Source organism: Ascidia mentula, chromosome 6, assembly GCF_947561715.1.
Source record: "Ascidia mentula chromosome 6, kaAscMent1.1, whole genome shotgun sequence".
Taxonomy (NCBI): domain Eukaryota; kingdom Metazoa; phylum Chordata; class Ascidiacea; order Phlebobranchia; family Ascidiidae; genus Ascidia; species Ascidia mentula.
Window position 1 is genome coordinate 3,570,863 of NC_138571.1, and position 23,627 is coordinate 3,594,489.

The following is a 23,627-nucleotide window of genomic DNA, read 5'->3' on the forward strand; positions in this document are numbered from 1 at the left end:
TTATTATGATCAGTTTCCATAATAAACTTTATTCCAATCAAATATTCACGAAACTTTTCACACGACAAAGCTAATGCCAAAGCTTCTTTCTCAATTTGAGCGTACCTCTGTTCTGTTTTCGTTAGCGCTCGTGATGCGTAAGCTACTGGACGAAAGTTACCGTTTCTACGCTGTAATAAAACATCCCCGAATCCATACGATGATGAATCAGCAGAAACGACAGTTTCAGCCTGAGGATCATAATGTTGAAGAACGTTAGCGCTCGTGAGAAGATCTTTTTCTGCCTTAAAAGATTCTTCATGTGTACGAAGCCACTGTCATGGTTCATCCTTCTGTAACAGTCCACACAACGGTTTAGATATGTCTGCCAAACGAGGAACAAATTTAGCGAGTTGATTTGCTGAACCCAAAAACCTGCGCAATCCCGCTATACCGTCAGGAGGTTTCATGGACACTGCTGCTTCTATTTTTGAAGGATCTGGATAAATACCATTTTCATCAATGATATGACCCAAGAAACCGATTCTTTTTGCAGAAAAAATACACTGATCTGCATTGAACGTTACTCCAGCCTGCTGCTGTAGGCGCGAAAACACTTCTATCAACGCTCGTCGTGATGTATCTGAGTGTCTCCAAAATCGAGAATGTCGTCCATGTGGCACAAAACTCCCTGAAGTGAGACCAATATTTGTGACATTTGTTTTTGAAAATGTTCTGGAGCAGATGTTATACCGAAAGGTAATCTATTAAAACAGAACCTCCCCACAGGTGTTATGAAAGTGGTGAGCAATCGAGATTTTTTTGAGAGTAAAATTTTTAGTTCGGTTGTTACTTTACCATGTAAAGGAAGTGGCACTCTGCGAGGTGAAGTTAGACAAAATGGTTTTGCTGAATTTATGAGTTTTATATCATAAGTGGGTGTCAATTTTCCAAGTCCCGAAAAAATCTTGGGGTATAAATCAGTAAACTTACTTTCAGATTTTACTGCACAAAGAGACTTGAGAATATTGAGAGACTCTATAGCCGGCCAACCAAGTGGTGATTGCCGTAATCCCTTGACAACGTAAATACCATGTAACGAAGAAATACCTTCATGTTCCAATTTGGCTAAGAATTTTCCTTTCAGCGAAAGTCGAACACTTCACTGCAAGGTAGCAATTCCGGGGCATCCAAGAAGTTATGTAGTTGAACAGGAATGGCAGTTACATCCGCACCTGTGTCTATACGGAAGTTGATTCTTGTGCCATTAACAGAAACAGAAAAGTTATTTTTAGGTCTACCTGACATAGCGGTACAAATATACACCTGTCCCAAATACAAAGACAACTTATTTTCTTCTATTAAATGAAGCGATTTGCTTTTCCATGCCGACAGGAAATAACCGCGCGTGTTACACGTGTGACATGTAGCATTGCGCGCTCGACGGAATAGTCTTGGGTGAGCCTTCGCGTTTCCATACCACTGGCATCTTCCCTCGGGCTTCATTCCAGTGTTTGATTGGCGCTTGCGTTGAACTCACTGAACGTCGGCATAAGAATGAGATGTGCGACGCAGTTCCACCTGCTGCTTTTTCGCAATCTCAGTGTTTCTGGCCATATTCACTGCTTATTCAAAGTTAGATTAGGATCTAGTTGCAATCGCTCAGACAAACTTTTATCAAGCAACCCAACCACAATATGATCTCTTATCATTTCTTTTAGTTCGCCATAATTGCAGCTTTCGGCTAGTGAAAATAGTGAAGTAATAAATTCATCAATAGTTTCTCTAGGTCTTTGCGGACGTGAATTAAACTGGCATCGTTCATAAATTACATTCCTACGAACATCAAAGTGTTCATCGAACTTTCTTTTTGCAATGTCGTACGTTTTAACTTCGTCACCAGATAAACCAAAAGAGTTTAGAATATCATCGGCCTTATCGCCGAGAAGGTATATTAGTGTATCAGTTTGCTTTTTCTTTGATTCGTCAGACAATTTAGACACTGATCTGTAGCGTTCAAACTTGCGAAAAAAAATCATGTCCTCCAGCTTTCCGGCTTGTTGAAATCAAAGCATTCCGGCGGTGATATCTGGAAAGCCATACTCTTCTTTCTCTTAAATAGTGGACGAGGCAAATATATTGAGGTCCAGCTTATGACACCATGTATGGTTGTAGTTTATTACACAACATAAACAGAACGGAACAGCGGGCACACTAACGTAAGTTGCAATAGAATGCCCTTGATGGCACAGGGGAACACTTATATAGGAGGGGGTCACGTGACACTACCACGTTGTATAATGCGAAACACACTGCAAATATAGCGTTGGGCCTGGTTAGCCCAGGGTCGTGAGTTCAAACCTCACCGGGAGCTTGATTTTTCAAATCTTGCTCCGATTTGTCAGAAAAAAGTGGCTGATCCAGCTAGGTTACAATGCCTGGGCTGCCAAGCCTGCAAACCTAATGATCACGATACGTTAGCTGTGATCGCCAAGCAAGGATCTGCTCAGTTTGGAGAATCTGCCAATCATGCCATTGCATAACATATTACTGCGTTATCTGATATGGTGGTAGAGATCCAATACGTATATGTGAACGTTGCCTGACAAGTTGTGCGCTTGCGCACCAGTGTACCTTGGCCACAACATACTCCGTCAAACCACTGAGCTCATGTAGCTCAGTTAGTAGAGCGTTGGGCTTGGTTAGCCCAGGGTCGTGAGTTTAAACCTCACCGGGAGCTTGATTTTTCAAATCTTTTATTTTTTTTTTTCCAAAAAATCTTTTAGGAAAAAGTGGTTGATCGAGCTTGGCTGCAATGCCTGGGCTGCCAAGCCTGCAAACCTGGTTACGATCATTTCATAGTTTAATCACCTTAAATACAACATTTTCAAATGTAGTCCCAAGAACGAAAGTAGAACTTGATAATTAAGTTCAATTAAAAATAACCAAATGTATTAGCTTAGAATTCGACTGTGCCTAGCGCCCTTATTATGATAATCTGGGAAAGAGAGCAGTAAGTACGAGAAGCAAAAAGGAGACCTTACAAGTGCACAGTTTGTTTGAAAGAACAAAATGCGCATGATCGAATTCATAACATGTTAATTTTTTTTCTTAACGTCGTGTTCCACCGGTTGTGTACGTTTTAACGTTTATAATTCACCTGACGCTTTGCATTACTTCCAGGTCTGGGTGATAGCAGTGGTTGGTGTTCTTTTTTGTGCTCTGAGTGTGATCATGATCGTGGTCGATTGGACGAAGTGAAATATTTTTTGTTGTTTGAGAGCAAATTTGATGAAGCGTCCGAAGATCGCAGAGCTCCACCATCAGACAAAAAACTGGGGCGTTTTGCATAAATTTCGTTAGTATTTCCTCTTGTTACTATAAGACGGCTCTTCTGGCAAAAGTAGTTGCTCTGTTTATGCAGCACCAGCAATGAATTATTTCCACTTGTGCTACAAGTATGGCTTTCGTGAGATGTTCCTGTTACAATTTAATTCGCCATTCATTCAAACCCTTTGCAAATTGGAAAAAAGTTCAGCGCCAAATTGGATTAATTTTGACTGTTCGCGTGATTTATGTCGTTCGGTCTTGCCCTCTTTTTTGTTGCTTTAGTTAAAAGCTTGATTCTTGGCATCGTTAAGCCTGTACATACGGCAAAAGTTTATTTTTATGATTGTGTAAGTTATGTAAGGATAACCTAATAAATTTCCCTGATTTCAGAAGTTATTCGTATCTTTTTTCCACGACGTAAAGCCAACTGAAATAGCAAAGACATTTTAAAGAGTCCAACATTTTGATTTGTTGTCAGTTTTGAAAGGTGTGTAGTGGAACTCAGCAATAGAAAAAGTAATTTTCTAGTGAATTAAAAATGTGAGCGGTATAATGTGTGAACAAAATTCATGCAAAAAATATTCTCGAGAGAAGTGCAGTCAAAGACTTTAAAAATGTAAGCGCTTTTTGCCACTCCACATAAAATTGACCTCCAATGAATCCTTAACATGTTCCATCTAAAATTAGTCCTAAAGATTCTTGCCCTATAGAGAGATGCAAACCGTCTCTGTCGACAGACTGCCATTGATTTTGAGCAAAGACGAGACAATAACGTTTGCTGAAATAAAGACTTGCCCCAGGCAATTTGGGAGCTTGTAGCAAGGTTAAACTGTGGTAAACACTGCTGTCTAACCAAGGGACGATTAAAATGAGTCGTGTGCAACCAGAGCCGAAAATATATTTGTCTCAGGCGAGTATTTATATTTAGGTTTTGTGTCCACCTTAGACTCGGTTTTGCTTTGTCGTTTACGCCGATGACGTCACTCTAGAGGTGGCTCATCGGCATTCCCTCACCAACTTTTGACTCTAAATGCGTCCTCCATACTTTTACCCAAAATTTCATATCTTGCTGAAACTTACCCCTTACCACCCCAACAACGAAAACGGATCGACGGCATTGTGGTAAAGTTCGTCGTCGGCCCAAACAATCCCACATTGCCAATTAACATCCTGGCAGCCCGTCGTAACCATGGTGGTTACGTCGCGGCAAACATTCCACTCTACTCTGGCCAATCACTTCTCTATTCTATCAAGCAACATTACAATCACCGCCTTTTGGAATCCCAAGTACTCCGCAGCTTTCCTTCATAGAATATGATCTTGGACTTCCCCTCAGTAAACTCTTCAACCTTCGTACTAGAAATTCCCTCCCACACGCAACAACACCTTCTCCCCACTATTTATACATTCTCGACCTTCTTAAACATTTAAAACTTACCGAAACTGAACTCATGACCCCAAAACTCAAGCACCTAATAACCGAATTATTGACGAATCCACTGTACCCCAACATTTCAACGATTGGTCTTAAATCCACCATCCTATTTTCCCGAACTACTTTAAAACTTGTAATAATCGCCTTACCCTCAAAATCCTCCCGTTAAAATGTCAACAGACCTATTTTCCCCTGGATCAACAATCCCACTGCTACCTTTGCAATTCCTCCTTCGAAACCTTTTCTCACCTCTTTAACAACCGTCGATCCATTCAACGTCTTCTCATCCTAATTACAAAAGATTTTTCGAACTTTAACTAACTCAACACCTTTACACATCGCCCTTCCACAACTTCACAACACAACACCATACACAAAAACACTAGCAGCATTCCTTAACACCTCACTTACACACACTAATTGGAAAACACGGAACAGAATAAACACGACCCATCAACGACATTTCCCGGCATTTGGTTTCATCCTTCAAAACCTCTGTACACTTTAAGCTAGCTATCCAACAAAACAGGGGCAACCCCTTTCTCGAGGAAGTCTTGGCCGGTGTTGTTAACGCCACACCCAACAAATGAGACGCAGATTCCGCGCTCTAGCGCCCACTCCAGGATGACACCCCCAAAAAAACTTTCTCCACGTTATTACAACCTTGTGTTTTTCGTCTTTTCTTTAAGATTGTACATATTGTAATTTGCAACTACATGAATATTTAAGGCAAATACATCTCCCGGCAATAAGCCAAAACTATTGGCAAACTCTCTCCTCAGCGCACATCTGTGGACTTTAATGTAAGAGTCATTTGACCGATTTTGTGTCAGTGATCGTCAACTCCTTTTTTTGTACTTGTACTTAATGTCTTGTTGTTTATTTGTCGTTAATTTTGTTCCAAGTATTTTACGTCCCAATAGGGTTTATTTTCAGGATTATGTATCTTATAGTTTCGGCATACACGCTTACGCCCACTCTCAATACTCCGCTCCAGTGTTTAAACCTTGTAGTGACGATTTTCATATGTTTTGCCACTTTGACATGTTTTTTTCGCTAGTCATTTTCTTTCTTGTCCTGAAGCACTTGGTGATCTTTTCTGTCTATTTTGTTTTCGGGAAAACAAATTCTATAACCATAGAAATCACAACCAGCGATAAAGTTGTCAGTCCCACTCATGGCAATTCAACTTGTGATTTGTAATTTCAATATTATTTCATAATTATTTCGACCCAATCATGACGACGTCACCGTGTAACATGAAATATTTCAACCGGCTTCGTACATACTGTTGTCAACCCTTTTATCCTTAGACTGCATATCTTTTAACATTGTTATCTGTCTAATTTTATTTATTGTACATTTGATTCAATTTATTTCTTCTTCGATTATTATTTTATGAACACAGTTCCTTGTATGTCTGCGGCAAGTCAGTTGAGGCCTGTGATGTCACAATTGCTTATTGTTACGTTCCAATTACTGCTATTGTTTCACTGTCGCTCCGTTTTGAAAAAGAAACAAACCCTGAATTGGGATCGAAAAGAAATTCGTATTTTGAGATCTTGTCGGAAAATTCTGGTTTTTAACATGGCCTGAAACTGACGTCACGACCCTTGGTTTTTGGTGGCTTGAAATTCTATTTATCGAGTAGTTTATTTCGGGTTCAGGAATTAATTCTACAAAACTTCACTCTCTCCATGCCATCTACATTCTGCTATGGAATGCAACCGGCAGACGCATCAGACGCGTCTGTGTCCTCCACAAACTGCTGTGTTAAGTTTGGTTATTACACAAGAATGTATAAGGTCTAACCTTGGGTGGTGGCAAGAAATGATTTGTAAAGGAAAGCCAAAGCTAGTATGCTACTCATGCCGAAGCAAATGTTTCAAACACCACTGTGTTCATCATCAGGGCCAAGTAAGAATAAGTTGCAGCAAGGTGTGTGCAGAGGTAGGCAGGTAACCGAATGGACAAAAACAACCACACAACTGAAACACATCACGTGACAGACGCCACTCGAAGGCCCACGGCCGTGACGTCATCATTTGGGCTGCAATGAGGACCTGGGTGTCGACAAGAAACCTTGTTGCACAATTTACGCTCACATAAAAACCTTTCCCATAAGTCGGTGAAATGGCGCCGCGATATTCGCGAATTTCTGTAAATATTTGTGGTGAATTGGCGTGACTGCATTTTTGGGGTTTATCAGAGAAAGTCAAACTGAACTGAATCAAATTTACTGACATCCTCGAATTAGAAATCAACTGTCAAATCTGATGGATCAATGTTTATATTCACATGGATTATCAACATAAAGCATGGAAACGGTTGCATGCGATATTACAACAACGACATGATATCCAAGGAATGCTGATAAAACGGAATATGTTGTCAATATCTAACTGACACGTTGACATAATTCTATGGAAGAAGTGGCATCCGAAACACACAAAATGTAATAATAAGTAGTGTCGACGTCATATTTGCAATTATTACGTTGTGTTTTTCTGGCATCAACCGTTTTTTTGATTAACGTCGGATAATAATCACGCTGTAAACCAAGTTCAACTCATTTACGGCGAACGTGCTATTCGTTCGTTGACACTTCCAGCAACAAGCGGCCTTTTCAAATGAGTCACGTGGTAATCAAAACTCAAATAACCCGGTATGCATTTTCTATATAGGCCACATGTCTTTTTGCGTAAAAATGATACGAAGGGACAGAGGACAAAGGACATATAGGACAGAGACTTTTTGTACGCGTGGTTTGTAACGTGTTATTGTTAACCCTCGTGCGCTTGTTTATTATGTTTTAAACTGATCGATTGACTGTGGGTTTAATAGCAGCCTTTTTATCAGGAGTCAGATATATGGCAGCGTTATTGTATGTGTAGACGTGTTCAGTAACGCCCGACAAATACCATGATAATAACAAAAATGCAGAAAGGTGACGTTTTCTCTACTAACACAAAAATTAAAAGGATTTGTGTAATCATTCGGTTTGGTATAATTGTTTTCGTGTTATTTACGATTTAAAGCCTTTATCAAAACAGGTGAAAGTATTTACAATGTCTGCCAATAATTGCAAATCAACACAACGTTGCTATGGTAACTAACGACGCAATGTTAATTTTCGTCACTTAAACCTCCCCAACAATTATTCGCATTTCACTTTCATTTTAGAACTCATTATTCCGCCCCATGAGTTCTGCCAAGTGGACCAACTCATAGTGTTGTCTTTAGTAGAATTTCTTGACCACGGACCATTGAGGATGGCATGTGAACAACCACGTTGCCACCAAGCTCCACCATCAGTCACTGCACAATTGCCTCTTGACCACCTGCAATTATAATTACGTCGGTTGTCAACAACTCTGTGTAACAACTTATTTAAACTCAGTTAAAACTTGTGTTTAACTAAAACTTTAACGCAACCCCCTGTTTCAGAGCAATTGATTTTTACAATTGTTGATTTAGGGTAGGCGGTTAACTTTGTCAACGAAAATCAACTATTTGAAGAAATGGATTTTATCTTTTTTGACACAACTCGATTTGCTTCGTTAGTAAAACAGAAATATAATCAGACACGTGGTATCATTATTACTCACAAATTATTGTCACTGTTGCGAGTTGAAAATCTCATCCCGTTTAGATTCTGCCCGCTTGTCATGGCATCTCCTATGTTCCCCGAATATCCGGATATAGTAATTGTGTAAGAACTTCCTTCATCGCCAATGCTGAAAGTACTGAAAACAACAATGTCATAATGTTTAATTTAATGCAAAGTTATTTAAATAACAACGGGTAATTTGTTGTTTTCAATCAATTCGCTTACATTGGTTTGTTTCTCAAGGGAATGATTGTTTGAAAATAAAACCCTTTATGACGTAATAAACGACATGTGTCATAAATTGTGTTGTGTTGTGTGGGATAATTATTTGTCAACTAAGCAATAAACACAGAGTGGGATTAGAAGTTTTGAGAAGGAAACTCAGATATTTTTCAACTTTAAGTTCACAAACGACTGGAGGTCCATTTTTAAGCAACCTGAAACCTGTTCCATTTAAATAAGATGTCAATCAAGCATACGATGCTGACATTCCAAGATGTCGCCTAAGGCAGTGGTTTTTAACCTTTTTTTTATCTCATTTCCCCATTCCAGTGTAAACGGAATCCTTATTTCCCACTGGTATTTACATTTTTTAATAAGAATTTAATTATTGTATTTTCGCTATATCTGTTATACTTTTTTAACTTTTTCTACCGCATGGCATTACCAATTACCAATACCGTATTTATTCGAATGTAAGCCGCCCTCGATTGTAAGCCGCATGCGACGGTGTTCAAAAATTAATATAAGCCGCCCTCGAATGTAAGCCGCACGTTAATGTTAAAGACAAACTTAGGTGCCCTACAACAATAATTGTCAACAAATCTGTATAGTTTTAAATTGTCAGATACGCTTACAACCTTGGGCGATAAAACATACTGGTACGATGGAGCGAGTTGATGGTAAATTTCATTAAAAAGCAGAGCGCAGACAAAATATCGGCGTGACATAAAATAATGTAAGCCGCCCTGGAATATAAGCCGCCCTCGATTGTAAGCCGCAAAAACGGTAGGTTAAAAAACTTTATAAGTCGCGACTTACAATCGAGTAAATACGGTAAGTGTACAACACACAGTGAATACAGATCAATATATTTCTTTTCCGACTACTTTTGTGTATTTGGGTGCCGACTAATTATCCACCTACAACTCAAAATTTCCAACCGGATAAGAACCACTGGCCTAAGGAATTAACTCTGCAGGCCAATGCACCCATTTTCTTGCATAGAGACCCAACAATATCCAATCAACCACGCAACAACCAGTAGCTAACCCAGGGGTGGGCAAAGAGAACAAAGAGTGTTTACACTATACAACTTATACACTGACAATCAAGTTGTGCCAGCGTCTTACACGTCGAGATTACGGGATTTTTGTTGCCTCATTCAAAACATTGGGAGCAGAGCATGTTGGGCAGAAAATCGAAATTTCAAACCCTGGATTATGCGGGTGTTAGCTGGAGAATATAATCATCTTTTTTTCCAATATATCGATGCGGGACACAGCACTAATATTCACTGGATTGCTGCCATCAATTGTCAAACGGTTTGGTCGTGGTTAATTTCGCTTGAACTGTCATCCAGATGCCTACGCTTCAAAAGATTTGGAATCAAGGAAAAGAAAATTTTCTGCAGCCACATTCTCTAAGCGCAAAAAGGTGACATTCGACCCAATCCGAGCCCCACTGAGCTCGGTCCCGGCAATCCGCGACCAAGCGATCGCGCAAACCTCAAGAGCGGTGATGTGGGGTCGTTACGAGTTGATTACCATCCCTATGTGTGTGCGGTATCTAAACTTTTTGTTTTCATAATTATTCCGAACCGAGTAGATGCATTGAAACACAGCAAGAATATTCTGTGTTGCTTCAAACTTAAATCCCGAATTTTGTGAATCTGACGAAATAAGGAGGGTATTTCCCTAATGTCTTTTAAGATTTTGTTAGTTATGACGACCTGGCAGCATCGGGTAAATTATCGTTGGAACAAAGGCATTAAATTGAAAACGTTAAATAAGTCATAGTCTTACCTATACTCGGCAAAACCTTGACCTCCGGAAAAATCCTGAAGTTCAACACGAAGGCGACATCTTGTGGACGCACTGGAGATTTGATGCAGTTTCTCCAAACCTGATAAAATTTGTTGGTTGTAATAATATTGCTGAAAACACTGGAATTTAAATTGGATTAACTGATACTGTTATATTGGCACTAGGATTGTTACGAAGCTTGCTTAAAACGTTTTGCTTGATAGGCCTGTATATTTAACTCGGTGTGCGCAAGTTGTAACAATCAGTACATGGTCAGTAGATGCATTAAATTTAAAACCAACTATTATTCAAAATTTAACAGCAGTTGTAAGTTTGTATTTAAACTTGTAAGACGTTTAGTTAAGGATTGCTTTATTGGAATACAAACCCATCCAAAATTCTTTTGTTAGATCCCCAAACCCATTTTTGTAATCCACCCAATCACTATCGAAACTCAAAGATCCATCATAACGGCGCTGGAACACCTGGTATTTATCATAACCAAGGTAAGATGTTCAGACAACAACTTTACATGTAAACGTCCACCGAACTCTTCCCAACAATTAAACTTAGGATACAGTTTCAGCCTCGAGAGGCAAACTTACCAGCCAAGCTCCACCATCCATGTCGCAATATCCATGGAAAGTCAGAGGATAAGTTAAATTGTAGACTCCGCTTACGTTAAGGCCGTTTTGTAACGCGTCCTTGCAGGTTGGAAACGAACCTAGGTTTCGAACACCATGAACACTGTTATTAAATTGCATTCCTTTCATCCAAAAAGAACCAAACACAAAACTACAAAATCTTACCTTTTTCGCAATGTGATCCACTGTACCCGTGGGCACATGAACAATTGTAGGAGGTTTTTGTATCCATGCAAGTTCCATTGTTCTGGCAAATACCAGGATTTTGTGCACAGAAATCTGGATCTAAAAAGGAATCAAGTTTCATGATCTGAATTTGCATTATTACTCCAAGGGAAGAGTTGACTTCACGGCCCTACACACACACAGGTGATTGATGTTTAAAAGTGGGTTTTATTTAGTCCGTATTTCAATGATATTTACTGTCACGCACGCGAGGCAATTTCGTTTAGCTGGTTGTCATTTAGGATAGCATGTGGCATCCTCAAATTAATGACATTAAATTTTCTCTTTTTTTCTACTGACCGGTTACAAATGCATCACGGACTCTAACCGGTTCGTGGCCTGGAGATTGGAATCCCTGTATTTGAATATTGTAAAAACAATGTCAAACTTACAACATTCAATGCCATCTCCGGTGTAGTTTGCGTTGCAAGAACATTGAAAACTGCCGACGGTGTTGATGCAAGTTGCATGTTGATGACAGTTGTACATTACATTCGCGCATTCGTTTATATCTGAATATGATAATTACGATCAATTTCAGTGGACTGTTACATGTTGAGTGGCATTTAGCTCCGAAGATAAATGCGGGCATGAACTTCATTAAGAACAGCAACTTCAACACGGCTATAAGTGAAAGTTCGTAAGGCCGAAAATTCAGATCTATCAAATATTCTGCTGCTTAAACATGAGAAACAATACAACATGAAATAAGTAACATTTTCTTCCTGTTGGTTGACGTCAGCTAAGAAAAGATTGGCGCCAGAATCAATGTGAGTTGTAGCGTATTATTTTTAAAGCGTAATTTGCACTTTCAAATCGTTTACGACTTACTTGGCACATTTAGCACCAAATGTTCCAGCTTTCAGGGCAATTTCTTACCTATTTCACAGTCTGACCCAATCAACCCGGGGTTGCAAGAACAATGTTGGTCGTTAACTCCAGACAAACATTCACCGTTGTTAGAAGAAGTTCTCCAACAATCTTCATCTGAAATATTGATTGAAAAACAAGCGTTATTTCATTGATCACTTCTTTTCACTTTCAATCCCTGTTTATCTGTTAGAAGGCTTTTTGTTAACTTACGAGTGAACGAAAAGTATTGACTTGATGAACCACACGATTTGCTGGTTACACCATCCTTGGTCGAACCAATAAATGAGCGCCTTCCGTTTCTAGAATAAAACGTCACGTATCCTCCACTTCCTGAAAATATTCATGGTTGATTCAAACAAACCACAAAGTGTTAATTACACCAACTTACGCGACAAGATACCAGCGTGAATGGCAGAGGCACAAACCGAGGAATTCTTGTTGTACGAATTTGTTCCACAGACGTAGTTGGACGAACAACCAGGTGGAAAAAATACATCAGTTACAGAAAACTCACTGTTTCCTGTCGTGCTGCATTTTACTATATTTACATAAATAGTAATTATTTATTCTGACCAAAAGCTACCCGTGGGATAGCTTACTTTCAAATGTGTACGACCATCTTGCAGACGAACAAGATTTGCTTCTCACCCCGTTCCTGTCCAATCCTTTATATTCATGTATTGGATCACTTTTGTATACTTCAAAGTAGCCTCCATCATCTTTACAAAAATGTTTGGTTTGAGTTCATATCAAAGAAAATCTGGTAAACATGCCAGGGTACTGTCACTGTAACTTACTATCCATCAGTCCTGCATGCATTGCAGCCAGACAAAGGGGACCAGAGGCGTAATCATCACTTCCACACAAATCCGAATATTGTCTCAAGCAGTTGGGTGGGCAGATTACTTTTGAAATTGAGTGATTTAAATCTGATAACTTTGTGTCACACGTTGCTGTGGAAACGAAATATTTAGTAGACTTTAGTAGACGAAAATTTTATGAGTAAATTTGAAACGCAGCAACGAATTGCATTGATTCTTGCATTGCAGATAACAAAGCAGGAAAGCTTGCAAATAATACTTTAACATCATTGCTATATAAAATGAAAGAACACACGGTACAAGTAAACAAGAAATTTAAAGGTTTGAAGCAAATTAAAAATCGCAATAATAATAGTTTTATCTCGTATATATTTCCGTATATTCCTTTGTTCATAAAAAGCTCTGAACACTGAGTTCAAAACTTCGTATCTACTGGCAAAACCTCAACCTACTGATATCTGTTCATTTGTTTCAATAAGCTCTAATTTACAATTGTTTATAAAGATGACGAAACGACGAAATTTTTGGTTTAATTAACTGCAACTTAAATTGTTAATGACCATCACCCATTCGTGACAGACGCTGTGTGCAATCAATTACTTTGCTTCTCGCGACGTTCATTTCATGACGCTTATTTCAAATGGATGAAGTTTGCTAAATATAAGCATATATTGAAAAGGTTTAATGTCCCACAATTCATCATTCAGTCTTATGCTATCTCCCCTATTAATCGTCTAAATTAAAACCATTTCTTCCTCATCAACGAATTGCATTCATTTTGTTGCTGCGACAAAAACTAAATGTCTTGCAAACACGCTCCGAAATTCCATTTATACTTTCACCCAGCACACAGAACATAACACACTGTTTTTAATATAGAGCAACGTAACGCGACAGCAAGGCACCACGGAACTGGAGAGGTTTCTAATTAAACCAAAAACACAATGTACTCCCAACACCTTTAAGCTGAACAAAAATAACACATTCACCAAGCTGGTTTTGCGAAATCATCTGATGCAAAACGATTGTTCCATTCAACGATAAATTGTTGCAAGCGCGCCTAAAACACCCCCCACAACATTAGACAGAATATAGAACACAACATACAATTACTTTGGACATTTAGTGATTTAAATCCGACAACATTTTGACACACGACGATGCGTTTAAAGAGGAAATATATTTAATTACTTTGGAGTCTTTTGAAAGGTTTCTTTTCCATCATTTCCTCGGCTAAATTCCCACATTGCTGACCGGTCAATAGCATTGCATTCATTTTGGTGATGCGAGTAAACCGTCAGTATTTTATAAAATTTTTAAGTAACACTTTAATAATAAAACCAAATTTTGTTTAGAAAAAGGAATCCTGTCTCACTATGAATAATAATCCAAACCCGAAAACCACATAAACTTTGCTTTTACCACAAAATTTCTTGCAAACGCTCTCTAAAATTTCACCTAGCCGTCACCCAGCCTTTCTTCTCGTGTAATTTGTTTGCCAATATATAATTTTAATTCTTACGTAAGCCAAGTGTTCCGCAACCTTTTGTTTGTGACATCATAGTTTCAGTAAGTTAAACGTTATGATGTCATAATAGAAGTTGTCGTAAAAATGTCATTTTGGTTCAGAGCTATACCTTCACCCAGCACACAGAACATAACACACTATGATTGCTACATAAAATGACAGAACATCGGCTACAAGTAAACAGGAAACGTAAAGATATCAAGAATATTAAAGTTAATTTGCGCCTAAATAAAGGACAAGTTTCTGCAAATATTTTAAATTCACCAAGCAAGCAATCGCAACATTAATAGTTTTATCTCGTAAACATCCCCGAAAATGATTTGCGATGTATTTTTCTATTATAAATATTCCTCTGTTAATAAAAGGTCTGCACTCTGAGTTCAAAGCTTCGTATCTGCTGGTAAAACCTCAACCTACTGATATCTGTTCATATGTTTCAATAAGCTTTAACCGTTAATTACAATTGTTTTAAAAGATGACGAAACGACCAAACCATTTTCAGATGACGGACTGATTTTTAATTAAATCAACTCTAACTGAAATTATTAATGATCATCACCCATTCGGGACAGACGCTGTGTGCATAACCATTAGTTCAATCAATTACTTTGGTTTTCGTGACGTATATTTGATGACGTGTATTTCAAACGGATGAATATTGCCAAATATAAGCATATATTGAATAGGTTTAATGTCCCACAATTCATCATTCAGTCATATGCTACGTCATCCATTTCCACACAGATCAAGGCTGAAAAACATCCAACAAACTTAAAGGTAATCAGACTGAAGGTTTGTCAGTAACTTGGCAATTACTTTCAAAATTAAGAGAATTCACGCGAACACAAGCAAAGTAATTAGAGCTTTGAATTCTTTCGACAACGTTCTTTTCCATCGTTCAATCGTCTAAATTTAAATCATTTCTTCCCCATCAACGAATTGCATTCATTTTGGTGCTGCGACAAAAACTAAATGTCTTGCAAACGCGCATCATTTGAAAGGTTTCTGCGCCATCGTTTTCTCGACTAAATTCACACATTGCTGGTCCTGTGCCGGTACCTTTCCTCTTTAAACTTTGACATTTTTGCCTACAAAAAATTCATTCTCGCAACCGGAATCCCTGTGGAAGTCCGACTTATGGCCCCACCCTCTTAAAACTCGACACCTCCAAAAGGCCCAGCCTGCGGGGGTGTCGCAGTTCTTCCAAACTCCCACAATCTTCGAATTCTTAATTCCGTTTCTGACTCTGACGGTCGCACCATTGTGGCCGAAACAATATATACGCACCATCTGGCTCAAATCACTATACATTCTCAATTAAAAATTCTTCGGTTTTCTCTACTCTTACATTTCTTCTACCCACCACACATTACTGGCATCTCATAGCTTGTATGCGTTGTGCGTACCACCCATCACGTCCCGTGCTGTCTTACCTGAAGCTGCATCTAAAGAGGTATGACGTCACTAAGTGTGTAAATAACTTTATCCAATGTAGAGTTTGCGGAACCCTTAACACAAAAGGTTTACTAAATTTTTGGGTTCTTTGTTAAGTTAAACAAATAAATTTCATAAAACCTCTAGCTTTCTTAAAAACATCAACTCAGAACTTCCCTAATGTCGCAGGTCCACGAACAAGTGATACAGGAACTTTACCCTCTATCTGATGACGTATTGAAAGATATCGCAGCTTTAAGGTTGCAATTCGCTGAAGGAAATTATCATCAAATCAATATTGAGTAAGTTTATTTAAGTGGAGCCGAAACTCTCATCTTCATTGCTTCGTTCCGTTTAGCCAACAAAACGCATGAAAATATAAAAATGCCAATGGATTTTCAAAACTTCTTTTGCGAATATAAAACATGGATTTTTTTTTCCAGTGCTGACATCGGCAAATATTATCCAATCAACAAGTTGATGGCCGCTTACGAGATCACAAACGAAAACGAAGACTTCTACTTCAAACGAACCGATTCTTTCTCGAATGAATTAAATGCAAACTCAATGCCAGCCAAGAAACGTTCTGTGAGTAAAGGTTTTTATTCGGTCTCAATTTGATTTTTTCGGTAATTAAGACGTTCTCATAAATTACGTAAAATTCCAAACTCGCCACGTAGATCTGCCCCCCTTCGAACACATCCTTTCATCCCATGCTAGTTATCCGTTCCCATGGGCGCCTGACTCGATAAACTTTGTGGTTTTATCGGTGCCCATGCCATTTTATTCCGCATATTTATTGTTCACACACGTTCAAGTCGTTTTTGTTCAAAACAAAATTAAGTTATATTTGGACGTTGGCACCAACCGCGCATGAATCGTATTCCACAACTAATTGTCATTCTTTAAATCAGCTCGTATATTGATAGTTAGTAAAACAACAAAGAATTTTAATTTGTGGACGAAGCTAATTGAGGCCGAATCGTTAAAATTTAACAAATCATTTTTGTCAACGAAGAGTTTCGTCAGATTTTAATTCTTTCAGGGTTCGAGTCTTTTTAACACGTTCCAGAAGAGAGGGATGAAGAAGGTGAAGGAGGAAGGTGAGAGCGGTGAGATGAAGAGGACTCTCTTCCTGGAGGAACTGCAGGATGTCAAATTCGTGTTCAAACTGGGTCACTCACAGTCCCTGGATCATTTCTCATATGAAAAGTAAGTTTGATCGAACACAATGGTTCGTTTTCAACGCGGGAAGACACGAAACTTGTTGGAGTTATTGGGTCTCAACGTATCGGTCTTATGAATATAATGCAGTTTATTTTACGAAACATAAACTTATCATAACCATAGTAGTAGGGTAACGTGGAGGCCATATTTACCTGCAGTTTATTTGGCGTCAGAAAACAAAATTGTTGGTGAACTACGGCCCAAATGTTTGATTCGGTCAAATGCCCACTTACAAAAAAAGTTCTGAAATAGGGTTTCGGGTTTGCTGCGGCCGGTTTCGAATTCGGCTCTGACGTTTGAAAAGTCTCAGAACCACTGTTTCAAACAATTAAACAAGATTTTGCAGCTACATTCCTTGAGTTGAACATGTTATTGTGTCTTCCTCTCAGGATCCAGTCTTTCGGAGCGGCATCTGCGAATGTTTTCAGACTTCAGACCGAGTCAAGAGGGGACATTTCCTTCACCGCAGAACAAGTTAATGAGATTGTGAAACTCATGCGAGCTTACGTCACCGCCCTCTTCCGCCGAAAGCATTGAAAGTTGACACCGAGCACTTTTATTGCGTTCAGATTTTAACGAAACTTTAGTATTTGTCGTTCTAGCCACAAACTTGAATGTTAAAATCAGGGGTTTTCCACAGGATCACCATATGGACCACAGCGATCTATATCAATGGCTTCCACATTACCACACAATATTACCTTCGCCGATGCATGTTTTTGTGACATTACTAAGCAAAAACTTTCGTCGGTTGGGAGGATCCACAGAGTTAACCAGGGTGTCGCTATACCCGAACGAGCTCGCGAGATGTTCCAAGTCTTTCACGTCCAGTAAGGTTTATTTACAGGATCATGTATCTTATAGTTTCGGCATACACGCTTACACCCACTCTCAATACTCCGCTCCAGTGTTTAAACCTTGCAGTGACGATTTTTATCTGTTTTGCCACTTTCACATGTTTTTTTCGCTAGTCATATTCTTTCTTGTCCTGAAGCACTTGGTGATCTTTTCTGTCTTTTTGTTTTCGGGAAACCAAATTCCATAACCATAGAAATCACTACCAGCGATAAAGTTGTCAGTCTCACTCATGGCATTTCAACTTGTGATTTGTAATTTCAAAATTATTTCACAATTTTTCGCCGCAATCATGAACCACACCCAAAACATTTGTTTCCGCTTAATTTTAACATCTAAATAACGTCATCAATACGACGACGTCACCACGTAACATGAAATATTCCAACCGCTTTCGTACCGATTGTTGTTAACTCTTTTATCCTTAGACTGCCTATCTTTTAACATTGTTATCTGTCTAATATTATTTATTGTACATTTGCATGAATTTATTGCATGTTCGATTTGGTTGTTTTATAAACACAGTTCCTTGTATGTCTGCGGCAAGCCAGTTGAGGCCTGTGATGTCACAATTGCTTATTGTTACGTTCCACTTACTGCTATTGTTTCACTGTCGTTCGGTTTTGAAAAAGAAACAAACCCTGAATTGGGATCGAAAAGAAATTCATATTTTGAGATCTTGTCGGAAAATTCTGGTTTTTAACATGGCCTGAAACTGACATCATGACCCTTGGTGTTTGGTGGCTGGAAATTCTATTTATCGAGTAATTTATTTCGGGTTCAGGAATCAATTCTACAAAACTTCACTCTCTCAATGCCATCTACATTCTGCCATGGAATGCAACCGGCAGACGCATCAGACGCGTCTGTGTCCTCCACAAATTGCTGTGTTAAGTTTGGTTATTACACAAGAGTTTATAAGGTCTAACCTTGGGAGGTGACAAGAAAATGATTTGAAAAGGAAAGCCAAAGCTAGTATGCTACTCATGCCGAAGCAAACGTTTCAAACACCACTGTGTTCATCACCAGTGCCAAGTAAGAATGAGTTGCAGCAAGGTGTGCGCAGAGGTAGGCAGGTAACTGAACAGACAAAAACAACAACACAAATAAAACACGTGACAGACGCCACTCGAAGGCCCACGGCCGTGACGTCATCATTTGGGCTGCAATGAGGACCTGGGTGTTGACAAGAAACCTTGTTACACAATTTACCCTCACATTAAACCTTTCCCATAAGTCGGAGAAATGGCGCCGCGATATCCGCACATTTCTGTAAATATTAGCGGTGAATTGGCGTGACTGCATTTTTGGGGTTTATCAGAGAAAGCCAAACTGAACTGAATCAAATTTACTGACATCCTCGAATCAGAAATCAACTGTCAAATCTGATGGATCAATGTTTATATCTACATGGATTATCAACATAAAGCATGGAAACGGTTGCATGCGATATTACAACAACGACATGATATACAAGGAATGATAAAACGGAATATGTTGTCAATATCTAATTGACACGTTGACATAATTCTATGGAAGAAGTGACATCCGAAACACACAAAATGTAATAATAAGTAGTGTCGACGTCATAATTGCAATTATTATGTTGCATTTTTCTGGCATCAACCGTTTTTTATTAACGTCGGATAATAATCACGCTGTAAACCAAGTTCAACTCATTTACGGCGAACGTGCTATTCGTTCGTTGACACTTCTAGCAACAAGCCGCCTTTTCAAATGAGTCACGTGGTAATCCGAACTCAAATAACCCGGCATGTATTTTCTGTATAGGTCACATGCCTTGGCGTAAAAAAGATACGAAGGGACAGAGGACAAAGGACATATAGGACAGAAACTTTTTGTACGCGTGGTTTGTAACGTGTTATTGTTAATCCTCGTGCGCTTGTTTATTATGTATTAAACTGATCGATTGACTGTGGGTTTGATAGCAGCCTTTTTATCAGGAGTCAGATATACGTCAGTGTTATTATTTGTGTAGACGTTTTAAGTAACGCCCTACAAATACCATGATAATAACAAACATGCAGAAAGGTGAAGTTCGCTTTTATCACAAAAATTGTAAGGATTTGTGAAATAAATTCGGTTTGGTATAATTGCTTTCGTGTTATTTACGATTTCAAGCCTTTATCAAAACTGGAAAAAGTATTTACAATGTCTGTCAATAATTGTAAATCAACACAACGTTGCTATGGTAACTAACGACGCAATGTTAATTTTCGTCACTTAAACCTCCCCAATATTTACTCGCATTTCACTTTCATCTTAGAACTCATTATTCCGCCATATGAGTTTTTCCATGTATACCAACTCATAGTGTTGCTACCAGGAGAAGTTCTCGACCACGGACCATTGAGGGTGGCACGAGAACACTGAAAATGCCACCAAGCTCCACCAAAATACACAGCACAATTAGCTGCATACCTGCAATTATAATTAAGTCGGTTGTCAACAACTCTGTGTTACAACTTATTTAAACTCAGTTAAAACTTGTGCTTAACTAAAACTTTAACGCAACCCCCTGTTTCAGAGCAATTGATTTGAAGAATTGTTGATTTGGGGTAGGCGGTTAACTTTGTCAACGAAAATCAACTAATTTGAGGAAATGCATTTTATCTTTTTTAAAACAACTAGATTTACTTCGTTAGTAAAACAGAAATATAATCAGACACGTTGTATCATTATTACTCACTCATCATTGTCTCTGTTGCGTGTTGAAAATCTCATCCCGTTTAGACTGTGGAATCCAACCATGGCATCTCCGATATTCCCCGAATATCCGGATATAGTAATTGTGTAAGAACTTCCTTCATCGCCAATGCTGAAAGTACTGAAAACAACAATGTCATAATGTTTAATTTAATGCAAAGTAATTTAAATAACAACGGATAATTTGTTGTTTTAAATCAATCCGCTTACATTGGTTTGTTGCTCATGGAAATGATTGTTAAACATAAAACCTTTTATGACGTAATAAACGACATGTGTCATACATTGTGTTGTGTTGTGTGGGATAATTATTTGTCAACTAAGCAATAAACACAGAGTGGGATTAGTAGTTTTGAGAAGGAAACCCAGATATTTTTCAACTTTAAGTTCACAAACGACTGGAGGATTACAAGGAGGCTTTATTGTAGCTGAAGAACAAAGCGGATAAATCTAACTTTCCAGTCAAGATGCAACGTTTTGGCAAAGGTCAGTACAAGATTTTACCACAAGGGCTTGGGCAACAACGACCGCATAAACTCGTCTGGGCAACAGATTTTCCTTAACCTTTTTTAAGTGGTTCTTAACCTTTTTTATGTCATTTCCCACTTCCAGTGTAAACGGAATCCTTATTTCCCACTGGTATTTACATTTTTTAACTAAGAATTTAGTTATTGTATTTTCGCTATATCTGTTATACTTTTTTAACTTTTTCTACCGCATGGCATTACCAATTACCAATAAGTGTACAACACACAGTGAATACATATCATATTTCTTTTCCGACTATTTTTGTGTATTTCGGTGCCGACTAATTATCCACCTACAACAGTGGTCATCAAACTGTGGTACGCGTACCACTAGTGGTACGCGAGAGCTTTTCAAGTGGTACGCGATTTAGTCTACTCTATATAATTTGCCGCACTTTGCAGAAGCCAAAACCGCTGCAAATACATGATGTCGGTTTTCTTTATTGTGCATCGCACTGTTGAAGTAATTCTGACATCGTGTATTCAACTGTGCAACAATTTCACGTTGATACTATTGCGTCACAAATGCACAATAAAGAAAACCAAGCAGATATTGGCTAAATTGTTATTCATTGGTGTTATGTCATAACAGTTATGATATAGTAATACGGTGGTATGCAGTGTATTAAAAAACAAATGAGCGGTACGTGATTGGAAAAAGTTTGAGAAACACTGACCTACAACCTTTAAATTTCCCATCAGATAAGAACCACTGGCCTAAGGAATTAACTCTGCAGGCCAATGCACCCATTTTCTGCATAGAGACCCAACAATATCCAATCAACCACGCAACGACCAGCAGCTAACCCAGGGGTGGGCAAAGAGAACAAAGAGTGTTTACACTATACAACTTATACACTGACAATCAAGTTGCGCTAGCGTCTTACACGTCGCGATTACGGGATTTTTGTTGCCTCATTCAAAACATTGGGGGCCGAGCATGTTGGGCAGAAAATCGAAATTTCAAACACTGGATTATGCATGGGTGTTAGATGGAGAATATAATAATCATTTTCATCCCATATATCGATGCGGGAGACAGCACTAATATTCACTGGATTGCTGTCATCAATTGTCAAACGGTTTGACCGTGGTCATTTTCGCTTGAACTGCGCAAAAAGGTGACGTTCGACCCAATCCGAGCCCCACTGAGCTCGGTCCTGGCAATCCGCGACCAAGCGATCGCGCAAACCTCAAAAGCGGTGATGTGGGGTCGTTACGAGTTGATTACCATCCCTATGTGTGTGCGGTATCTAAACTTTTTGTTTTCATAATTATTCCAAACCGAGTAAATGCATTGAAACACAGCAAGAATATTCTGTGTTGCTTCAAACTTAAAACCCGAATTTTGTGAATCTGACGTAATAAGGAGGGTATTTCCCTAATGACTTTTAAGATTTTGTTAGTTATGACGACCTGGCAGCATCAGGTAAATCATCGTTGGAACAATGGCATTAAATTGAAAACGTTAAACACGTCATAGTCTTACCTATACTCGGCAAATCCTTGACCTCCGGAAAAATCCTGAAGTTCAACACGAAGGCGACATCTAGTGGACGCACTGGTGATTTGATGCAGTTTCTCCAAACCTGATAAAATTTGTTGGTTGTAATAATATTGCTGAAAACACTGGAATTTAAATTGAATTAACTGATACTGTTATAGTGACTCTAGGATTGTTACGAAGCGTACTTCAAACGTTTTGCTTGGTTGGCCTGTATATTTAACTGGGTGTGTACAAGTAAAAACAATGTGTTCAGTAAATGTATTCAACCTAAAACAAAGCTGGAACTCCTGTTGCTGCCACAGGAATATTGCAATTTAAAATGTACCGCTCTTCTGGCATAAAATATACGTGCTCTGTTTTTACGACGTTCCGTCTGTCATTCAGCGAGACTTCATCAGGTATTGATGCCGCAATTTCAAAGTAAACTACACTAAAACATTTAGGGGCACAAAAAAGAAAAAAGGACACGTTGACACCGCTTGTCAGATCACATGGCAGAGGCAAAACACGAAACACTGCGGGAGGCGCAACAGTTGCAACAAATTGTTATAAACTGCCGGAAAGTAGACACATTGTTCTTTGTCGTTGACGCATCCACTGTTTTTGTGAATGTGAAACGACTCAAGAAAGAGCCGCTTGGTGTGGTCCAACTACTTTTCCAGAACTTGGAAAGGGCTTTATCGAAGGCAACTTCGTGTCGCAGTGTCACCGCATGCTTGGCCAACGCAGTCTTGCTGGCATTTTTCGATGCGACATCACGGCGATGCTCTTTCAGTCGCGTCTTAAAGGCCCTTTTAGTTTCGCCGATGTAAATACCATCGCATTACTTGCATGGTATTAAACAGACCATTCCCTTTGGCTCGGAAGCCTCCGTAGCAATG

At 38.9% G+C, this 23,627-nt stretch overlaps 2 protein-coding genes across 2 annotated transcripts in view; both read right to left on the reverse strand.

The window, feature by feature from the left end:
• The window catches only part of LOC145906898 (uncharacterized), a 28,817-nt gene extending 15,774 nt beyond the window's left edge, over positions 1 to 13,043 (reverse strand). Inside the window, exons 1-7 of the mRNA XM_082994360.1 lie at positions 12,918 to 13,043; positions 12,720 to 12,839; positions 12,505 to 12,658; positions 12,331 to 12,446; positions 12,127 to 12,234; positions 11,640 to 11,759; positions 11,188 to 11,307 (exon numbers count right to left, since the gene is read on the reverse strand). Of these exons, the coding sequence (XP_082850486.1) occupies positions 11,188 to 11,307; positions 11,640 to 11,759; positions 12,127 to 12,234; positions 12,331 to 12,446; positions 12,505 to 12,658; positions 12,720 to 12,839; positions 12,918 to 12,939 (760 nt within the window). The 5' untranslated portion in view covers positions 12,940 to 13,043. The remainder of the gene's footprint in view (positions 1 to 11,187; positions 11,308 to 11,639; positions 11,760 to 12,126; positions 12,235 to 12,330; positions 12,447 to 12,504; positions 12,659 to 12,719; positions 12,840 to 12,917) is intronic.
• Positions 13,044 to 20,246: 7,203 nt separating this feature from the next.
• The window catches only part of LOC145906899 (ryncolin-1-like), a 43,512-nt gene continuing 40,131 nt past the window's right edge, over positions 20,247 to 23,627 (reverse strand). The window contains exon 6 of the mRNA XM_082994361.1: positions 20,247 to 20,427. Within this exon, the coding sequence (XP_082850487.1) occupies positions 20,247 to 20,427 (181 nt within the window). The remainder of the gene's footprint in view (positions 20,428 to 23,627) is intronic.